Source organism: Oryzias melastigma, linkage group LG17 (assembly GCF_002922805.2).
Source record: "Oryzias melastigma strain HK-1 linkage group LG17, ASM292280v2, whole genome shotgun sequence".
Lineage (NCBI taxonomy): Eukaryota > Metazoa > Chordata > Actinopteri > Beloniformes > Adrianichthyidae > Oryzias > Oryzias melastigma.
In genome coordinates this window covers 16,890,457-16,900,635 of record NC_050528.1, presented here as the reverse complement: position 1 = coordinate 16,900,635, position 10,179 = coordinate 16,890,457, and the positions used below count along the sequence as shown (strand labels likewise).

Below are 10,179 nucleotides of genomic sequence, written 5' to 3'. Positions count from 1 at the left end.
GTTATATTATTTCTAACTTGTATAATTTTGACAAAACATATTTTTATGGAGGATAAAATATTGAAAGTTATTTAAGGTTTACCGTAAGTTGATTTATTCTGGAATAATATTCCTGCTTTTTTATTATTCAGAATTATGTTAAAAAGTTACATTTTTTTTTTTTAGGCTATTTTGGAGTTTAGCAAATATTTCAGCTACATGCTAGCTGTTTTGGCTAATCTAAGTTTTTTTTTTTAGTCATTTAGGCAAATTAGGCTAATATTTTAGCTGGCTATCAGCTTCAGCGTTTTTAGCTATCAATTTCAGCATCTTCAGCTATCAGCACTAGCATCTTCAGTGGCCAAATCCAGCTTACAGCATTGACATTAGCATTATCACAGGTAATGCTATATTTCTAGTTCATAATTATGTTAAAGATTTACGGTTTTAAAGTTTGAAACATTTAGTTTTAGAGTGTTGAACATATGTTTCTCCTGTTCTGTGTTTTTAATTTTGGTGATTAAGTTTGACACCTCTTTCTTAATCTAACCTGGAGCTCAGACGGTGGACACTGGTTCCTCCTCACAGAGGATGTGAAGTTAAAGTCCCAATAGATGTGTTCAGTGTTCTCCACTTCCATGGGGGAACGGTGAGCTGCAGACTCCCCCCAGTTCAACTCCTAGCAGGAGGCTCTGGCTCCCATTTTCCAGTCTTTGGCCTGACTCTGTCTGGATTTGAACTCACAACCTTCCAGTCCGAGGGCAGACGCTCCACCATAAGAAGCATGTTCAGGATTTCCTGTGGAGTTTTGCAGAGTCAGAATCCTGCTGAGAAAAAGAGAAGAGATTGTTGTTTTTCACCGGCAGGTTTAGCAGATCTTTTATTTTAGAGACCAGCTATCGAATGTGTGAGTTTTTCATTTCGTAGCTTTTGATTTCTCTGGTTCTACCAAACAGCCGAGCTGCTGGATCGTCATCATCTAAACTCACTTCTGCTTTCTCCATGTTTGCCAGGCTGGATGCTCTTTTATTTTTTGTCCGATTTTACCTAAAAAACTGTCATCTCACAAACGTAACAACAGCATCCCCGTTTTATGATGTCTGCATGCATCAAAGGTCATACGTTCATCCAGCAGGAGCCACAGACACTGAGCTGCGTCTGTTTGTTCGTTTCAGTGTTGTGCCGTCGTCCAGGATGTCTTCAAAGCCCCCCAGCTCCAACAGCGTCGTCCATGCCCGCCGGATAGTGCAGCAGCTCAGGGTGGAGGCGAGCTTCGAGAGGATAAAGGTACAACTGTGGACCCGAAGGGTCTGCTTTCTGTCTGCTCCTCCATGACTGCTCCCTGGAATGAAGGTGGGCCTTCCCACCTCTGCTACCGTAGTGATCGATGTGGTCAATCAAACGAGTCTAGTAGACCTGCCACAAACGGTTATCGACTAATCACGGCAGCCTTAGTGTCTAGTTTGTTTTGTTTTCTTATTTTTAGGACTTTATGTGTACCTTTCTCTGTAAATGTGCAAGAATTTGACCAACTTTCTGAAAAACCTTTCCAGGTCCTCCAACAGCACATATACGTGCACAGGTGTTTGTTCAGCAGGTGCTCACACGCAGATTGGTGACATCACTTTGTGTTCGAGAGTAATTCATAGTAATTCATTTGTAAACATAACTAATGCCACGTAAAAGCATAATCTTGAAACAAGAATGGAAGTGCTAAAGGTTTGTTTCACTTTATAGTAATCTTTAGAAGTTCTCCACCATCAACAGATCCATCCTGAGGATGTTTGGATCATCACTTTACTGTCATGATGGCGCGTTTCTGATGATGCTACAACCAGACTGACAGTAGAAAACAATAACAGTTTAGACTGAACGTTTTGAAGTGTCACGTTGTAACTTCAGTGTGTCTCTAGATTTGTGTGTGCTCTTATAAAAGCACACCTGTGCATGTTTATGTGCTGTTATGAAGACCTGAAAATGTTCTGAACCCTGAAAAAAAAATTGATTATTCGACTTGAATCGATTTAAGATTAATAGATCAATAATTGATTCATAAAAGGTATGACTTGATTTAGCACATAAAGCTAAAGTCCGCTAGCTTGATGCTAACATTTAATAGAATTTCCCATAGGACGGCTAATGCTAACGCTCTGTTGACGTAAACGTACATTGCTGAATAAATGAACATCTTTATAAACTCACAGGCATGAATTTTCCAAACTCTTTTAAGGAAATACGTCCTCCAGGAGAAGCAGAACAATGTTTACAATGATAATGATCTGAACATTTTAGTTAGAACTTCTCCTTTGAGAAACACTGTATGATTAACAATCTCATTATTTCACTGATACATTTTACATTATGTGAATGTATCAGATTAAAATAAATAGATTCAAATTATATAGTAGATGGGCTGCACGGTGGAGCAGTGGTTAGCGCTCTCGCCTCACAGCGAGAAGGCCCCGGTTCGAATCCCGGCTGGGACCTTTCTGTGTGGAGTTTGCATGTTCTCCCCGTGCATGCGTGGGTTTTCACCGGGGACTCCGGCTTCCTCCCACCGTCCAAAAACATGCTTCATAGGTTGATTGGTGACTCTAAATTGCCCCTAGGTGTGAATGTGAGAGTGAACGTGTGTGATTGAGGCCCTGAGACAGACTGGCGACCTGTCCAGGGTGAACCCCGCCTTCGCCCTTCAGTAGCCGGGATAGGCTCCGGCACCCCCGCGACCCCGAAAGGGAAGGAGCGGCCAAGAAGATGGATGGATATATAGTAGATTACTAATGTATTTCTAGACAAATGTGTAAACTCAAAACTGAATTGAAGAATAATTGTAATCAAATCGATTCAGGATCTTGTGAATCGAACCGTTTCTGGAAATCATAACCGGCGCTCAGCCCTAACAACCCTCTTAACAAATGTACAAACACTGACTCATGCTTCCATAGTTTTTCCCCACAGATGGTTTGGTTTTGCTAAAGCACAGAGATGAGATTGTGGTCCGGTTGGACTGGGTCACAGCCTGCTGCAGACCTCCATGATAGACGTTTCCACCTGTGACTGGAAGCAGATTTCTGATGCTTCCATAGAGTTGAAGTGTCCTTTTCCTCCAGCTCTGAGTCACGCCTGCTCCTGTTCCTGCAGGTGTCCAAAGCCTGTGCAGACCTGATGAACTACTGCATGGAGAACGCCAGAAACGACCCTCTGCTCATGGGCCTCCCAGCTTCAGACAACCCCTTCAAGGACAAAAAACCCTGCACTATATTGTAGTGGGCACCATGTAGCCTTTGTGTGTTGTTTTTGGTTCTTAATGTTGCTGTCCTCTTTTTGTTGGGGGTTGAGGGGTGGATCGTATTGTCAGCATTAGTTAGAGACGGAAAGCCTCGGGCAGGGTGAGCCGTGATGTCATCAGGTGCAGTTTCTAGTGTCCCAGTCTGTCCTGGATGTGAATGGGGACTCTGAGGGGAGCGTCCAGTCCTTCGTCTGGACCCAGTCTTGTCTCCAGCGCGCATCGACTGTTATCTGTGTCTCTAAATTTGCCTTAAGTGGATCTAAGAATCAACATGTTTATGCTGCCTTTAAGAGTGCGTTTGGTTCCGGCCACAACTGAACGTGGCACATAGGAGGTTCAGATCAGTAAACCCTGCAGAGCAGCTGAAGTAACCAGTATTCCCGTCTCAGATCCCACCAAGACGTGTTGATCTGGGCTGAACGACCCGCTGTTCTGGGACTGAAGTCAGTATTTCACAGTCTGCACACCTACGGAGGGATTCTTGTGCCACCATATTGAAAGCAAAAGTCACAGTTTTGAGATCAAAATTTTCTAAGTTACAAACAAAATGTAAAGTGTTAAGGAAAAAATCCCAATTGTCAAATGAAAATATTTAATATTTGCTTTCAAAAACTTTTTTTTTACATTTGCAAACTTTTCTTGGATGAATAAAACTTTAAAAGATATTTTTACGATTGCAGCACAAACGTTTTTAGATGCCTAGTGCCTCATCTTGCTTTCACCCTATCTTTGATTTTTGCCCTGTTCGGTCATAATTCTGTTGAAGACTAAAGAAAATCCCAACCGAAGAGCGCCGATAGAGAGTCCAAAGTCCGCCGCAGTCCCCTCCCACTGCAATGGAGGCAGAGACACCTGATTGGATAGAATCTAGACCAATCAGCAGGCTGTTTGGGGTGGCACAAACTCAGGGGCTTTGTCCGAATTCCCTCCCTACCTCCTAACTACTAAAAAACTACATAGTGCAGGACTATCCAGTGGTCTGGATTTTAAAGCTAGTTCAGACACAATGCTCACTACTTTTCTTTCGTTTTTCCAAAGACCGGATATGACATCATCGATTTCACGAAGGGAAAAATGAATTAAAACAAACATTTCACAGCGTTTATTTATGACTCCACTGTGTGGAAAATGTAGATGGTTTATTCAAATATTACATTTAAACAGGTTTTTGTTCAAAATTCTTCGACCGCAATGCATTGTGGTCTATATCCGCTAATCTAGTGACCATCGGTGTAAGCTAGTTTTTTCACAAAGACTTCTAGGAAGTTTCCAGTGCACTCGATTATGGAATTACTAGATTAGGACAGCACTAAAAATACAGAATGAACGATTAGGGTTGAATTCAGACACAACCAGAGAAAAGTTTGAATGCAAAATCAAAGATAGGGTGAAAGCGAGATGAGGCACTACGCATCTAAAAAGTTGGTGCTGTAATCACAAAAATATTTTTTAAAGAAAAAAAAGGTTTGCATATGCTAAAGTGTCTGAAAGCAAATGTTCAATATTTTTAATAGGAAATTATGATTTTTTTCTTAACACTTCACATTTTGTTTAACTTATAAAATTTTGATCTCAAAACTGTGACTTTTGCTTACAATAAGGTGGCACAAAAATCCCTCCATACACACATCCACCTCACTGCTGCCGCTGTGCAGCATCCACCATGCGGAGCAGCTTCTCAGCTCCCCGGAGTGTCAAAGTTTTCCTTCTTTCCGGATTTTCCAGCGTGGTTTAGAGAATGCTGTGAAACGGGAGCAGACCTGTCTGAACCCCTCAGTGATGCTGTCGTGTCGTACAACCCGAGCACGCAGCAGCAGAGAAACCCGTCTTCACGGATGCACAGACTCCCCCGAGACTCCGCCTCCTCCATCCTTTTTTCCTTCAGTTAACACTCGTGTCGGTGGGGGGGGGCTTTGGTCTAATGTTGTGAAAGTTGTAATTTGCTGGGAAAGTGTCAGCTGTGCTCAATTAAAACACAAGAGTCTAGGAAGTCTGATTGAAATCTTCACACTAAAGCCTTACCTTGTTTGCCTCGTGTCTATGAAGAACACTCTTAATCAAAGTATTTCTTTAAAAAAAGATTGTATTTTAATCTGTGGGATGAACGTGATTCACGTCAATATTGTGCCATTTGTTTGTCTACATGTAAATATCAGAACACGTCGAGTCTCTTCACCGACCCGTTTTCTGTGGTTCTGGTGTTGTTGCCTTCTCCAAAGGGTACCTTCAGGTCGGCGGGACCTTGCCTTCAGCTGTGTTTTTGTACGACTGTCTGTCTGTCTGTCTGCTTTTCCTCTTCTGCAATAAAGTGATCCTTCCTGCCTCCAGCAGGAGCGCTCAGAAAGCCACTGCCATGTCATCCTGCTCTGTAACAGCTTCATTGTAGCCTCATGGATTCTTTAACTTCATCTGCTCTTCAGTAAACGTCTTTGTTATACCAACCTTTGTATGAAGACTTAACAAAGATTAATAAACTGAGACATTCCTACTGTACAAAGCTGTGCCGAGTCTTTGATGGGAATGTTCCCTCATGGTCGGTGGTTCTTGGACTCCTCAGGCCCACCAAACATTCTGGCTCCTGGAGCAGAAATTTAGCACATTGGAGCTCCGTGGAGCTTTTCTGACCTGCTTTCTTCTCGGTTTGTGCATGCACAGCTTCTATGATTGATTTTTTTGTGCTGCACTCACAGGAATGTGGGCTCGTGTCATGGAAGCTGACGCTCTCACTGAGCAGGAACATAAGGATTGGAAGTCTGTAGCTGTGCAGCATGGAAATGAGAAGATGAGCCAAAGCACGACCCGTTCAGCCAGTCTGCCATGGGCGTGGGGGGTGCATGAAGTACATTCTGTGTAATGGAATGTGCTGAGGTGTGTGTGGGGGGCTGCAGCGTGTTCCTCAGCTGCATGTTTACCTGCTGCTCGTTTCCAGTGGATCCCAGAGCAGAAGCTCCTTTAGCGTCTCCGCTGACTCTCCGGCTCCAATACTTTAAACGTAAGAAAAAAAGGCTATTTCAATGTAAAAAAAATACATATCACACTTTTTTTGAGTCAATAAGCATCTTATAAGAGAGAAGAGAGAACCAGTCACACATCACGGACATCAGCTGCTTTTGAGTCCGTAAATCTTGCAGATGCAGTCATGCTTTGATGAAACGGTTCTGATGAGCATCAAGGTGCCAGCAGTAAACAGGAACCCAGCGGCTGAGAGGTTGTTCTTCTGAACATCAGAACCAGACCTGATACTGATTCCTGCAAAGCAACAGTGACGAAACATTTTTACACTAATTTGGTTATCAATCCTAAACCAGGATCGGCTGCTTGTTCTGTCTTTAGTTGTATTTAGAGCTGCCTCAAACGATTACTTTAATTGTCAACTGATCACTTTTTAATTAGTTGACTAATCAGGTCATGCCTGAATTGGATGTAAAACGCACATCGTAACCATCATTAGCTTTAAACTAACTAAAAATCAAAACAGTAGTTTATTAAACCATCAAGGGATCCTGCAGCGTCCTTTATTTGTTAGTTGCTAGCATTAAAACAAGATTAAACTAGATTATTACAATTACCTGCAATAAAATAAATGTGATTGCTGTAAGCTGAATGTGGCCTTTAAAGATGCCAGAGCAGTTAGATGAAAATGCTGAACGCTTGCTAAAATATTAGCTAAATCCTAAATATGTCTAAATTAACCAAAAACGGCAAGCATTCTGTTAAAATATTAGCTAAGCTCCAAATTAGCCACAAAAAACCTGGAAAAATGACTAATTTTGAAAAAAAAAAAACGGCTAGCATTATCTAAAGTAGCCACAAAAAACCTGGAAAAAATTTCTAATTTTAGCCAATATTTTAGCACATTGCTAAAATGTTAGCTAAACTCCGAATTACCCTAAAACAGGAAAAATGCCTAAATTAGCAAAAACAGCTAGCAGAATGCTAAAATATTAGTTAAACTACAAATTATTCTGGAAAAAAATCTGTAAAACTGTTTAATTTTGTCAAAACAGCTAGCACAATGCTAAACTATTAGCTAGAGTCCACATTATCCAAAAATAAAAAAGGAAAACTGTCTAATTTTGTCAAAACAGCTAGCATTCTGTTAAAATATTAGCTAAGCTCCAAATTAGTCACAAAAACTGGAAAAATGTCTAATTTTGCAAAAAGAAAAAAAAGAACAGCTTGCATAATGCTAGAATATTAGCTGAAGTCCAAATTATCCTTAAAAATGGAAAAAAATGTTTTATTTTCCCAATATTTTAGAATCTTGCTAAAATGTTAGCTGAAACCCAGTCGTTCCTGAACATTTTAAAGTTTGAAATGTGTTTTTAGCTGAAAGTTTGCAGAAGTTCACAAGTTTCAAAATGCACAAAGTTTTTGAAGGATTTGAGTAATTTCTCATTCATTTCTTTTAGGGCATATTTTGCTAAATATTTCAAATACTATCATGTTAATGAATACCAAAAATACAAGCATTAATGTCCTGAACGAGCTGAACGTTTTGATACCAGGATTACAGAAATCACTGAAGTGTGATGGAGTTTATAGAAAAACATGAAAAGGAGCAGGAGGATCACTATAGTGTAAATGATTACTAAACATTCACACAATACAGACAATGTAAATGATAGTTTATTAAACTTTTAATGAATCGTGCAGCTTCTGTCGATTAGTTTCTGGTATCAAAACAAGATAAAATGTAATGAGGTTGACATCTGAAACAAGGAACTTTTTTCACTAAAGATAAAGTTTTGGTCTCACTGACTCAAATTTTGAAAAGTGCATTTTTTGGTGCTGAACGTTCACAACCTTGTTCAACTTTACTACATTCTAATATAAAGTAACGACTAATCGACTATTAAATTAGTCGTCTAATCGAGGCAGCTCTATCATCACCTGTTTCCTTATAAAATGCAATTTGTTGCAAATATAAAATCTTTATATTACAAGAGGTAATTCCAAGTTTTTTAACATATACAATACTAAAAAATATTCTCATAAACAGATCAGCAGTAAAGCAGACATGGCTTTACACTCGTTGCATCAATTTGCTCCTAAAATAACCAGTTTCCTTTTATCACAATATTGCACCAGTCAGCGTCACGCCCCGCTGTCACATGACACCCGGCCTTTCACGCCGTGAAACCAGGGGGCCCCGAGGAGCCGGGCAGAGAACTCCTCTGAGTCACCAGTCTGAGAATTCCGATCCATTCCAACACGCCAGAACAATCCAGGCTGTGTGAACGCCAGGATTCATGACCTCATGAGGCCACACTGCAGTGTGCTGGAGCAGGGCTATTTTTAGGAAACAGCGTTTCCTAGAAATGACAGTGGAAGTTGTCAGTGATTTACCTAGAGTGTAATTTGGGGTGAGGGGGTGGAATTAGCTCACAGCGCAGGTCTATCCATTGTTTCTAAGATGCTGAGATAAAGCTCCAAACATCAACAGATGGTTTTTGAAGAGCAGCGTGCAACAAAAGTGATCAGAAGTGATATGTGGTGTCAACCCTTCATGCATGAATCAAAGGGCACAGAGGATAATCGAAGTTTCAGTAGTTTAGTCACCTGCAGTGACATTGCACCAGAGGGACCATAAAGCTCTAAGTTGAGGCCCGGGGGCCGGATTCGGCCCTCCAGATCATTTCATGTTATTTTTATTAATGGCTAGATGTTATCTTGCCCTTATTTCTAACTAACTAGCTGTTTTTGCTAATTTAGGCTTTTAAAAATGTTTTTAAACCGTTTTTTTCATTTAGCTTATATTTCAGCTACATGCTAGGTGTTTTGGCTAATTTAGGTGTTTCTGTTTGTTTGTTTTTTAAGCGCTTTTTTTTTTTGGAGTTCAGCTTATATTTCAGCTACATGCCAAGCAGTCTTGGCTAATTTAGGCTTTTCTTCTCACGTTTTTTTAAGGCCGTTTTGGAGTTTGGCTAATATTAACACACTAGCTGTTTTGGCTAATTTATGCTTTTTTTTGTTTTGTAAGCTGTTTTTGGAGTTAAGCTAATATTTCGGCTACATGCTAGCTGTTATGGCTAACTTAAGCTTATTTTGTTTTGTTTTTTTAAGCTGTTTTTGGAGTTTAGCTAATATGTCAGCTACATGCTAGCTGTTTTGGCTAATTTAGGCTTTTTTTGTTTGTTTTTTAGGATATTTTAAAGTTTAGCTATTTTTTACACCTACATACTAGCTTTTTTGGCTAACCTAAGTTGGTTTTGTGGCTAATTTGGCATTCAGCTAATATTATAGCTGGCTATTAACTAGGTTTTCAGCTATCAGCTTCAGCATTTTTAGCTATTAATTTCAGCATCTTCAGCTATCAGCACTAGCATCTTCAGCAGCCAAATTCAGCTTACAGCATTCACACTAGCATCACTGCAGGTATATCTATATCTATATATCTAGTTCATAGTTATGTTTAAAAAGTTACGGTTTTAAAGTTTTAAAAATGTAGTTTTAGAGTGTTTAATAAATGTTAATCCTGTTCGGCCCGTGGCCTAAGGTGTGTTTTGGATTTTGCCCCCTTGTGTGATTGAGTTTGACACCCCTACCATAGAGGGAGGAGGGGCCCCGATTAGGGACACGGTTTTTAATTACCTCATGATTACCTGATCTCTTACTGAGAAACGGAGGAGGAGGACTTCCCCTCCCTCTTCTCTCGTGACTCTACAATTTCAAAGGGGGTGGCCCAACTTACATCAGCTGGATGACGTCGTCCCCTGCCTCTGGAAAATCACCTGCCTGTGTGAGCACCGATGACACAGCAGGAAAGCGGAGGAGTGTGGGAGTGGCCTGAGCAGCTCAGGAGGGCTTGCACAATAGATGACATGCAAAAAGCAATCACTAAAGCTTCCAGGTTCTTCCAGTCATCTGCTCCTGGGTCAGCCTCCACTCATGCAGTGGAGGCTGAGGGA

The 10,179-nt window shown here is 40.6% G+C and overlaps 1 protein-coding gene across 2 annotated transcripts in view; it reads left to right on the top strand.

Moving 5' to 3' along the window:
- The window catches only part of gng12a (guanine nucleotide binding protein (G protein), gamma 12a), a 27,396-nt gene extending 23,581 nt beyond the window's left edge, over window positions 1-3,815 (top strand). Inside the window, exons 2-3 of one of the 2 annotated variants that reach the window (XM_024268928.2) lie at window positions 1,155-1,266; window positions 3,121-3,815. In XM_024268928.2, the coding sequence (XP_024124696.1) occupies window positions 1,155-1,266; window positions 3,121-3,246 (238 nt within the window). In that variant the 3' untranslated portion in view covers window positions 3,247-3,815. The remainder of the gene's footprint in view (window positions 1-1,154; window positions 1,267-3,120) is intronic. The other variant, XM_024268929.2, reaches the window with a different exon arrangement.
- The last annotated feature ends 6,364 nt before the right edge of the window (window positions 3,816-10,179 follow it).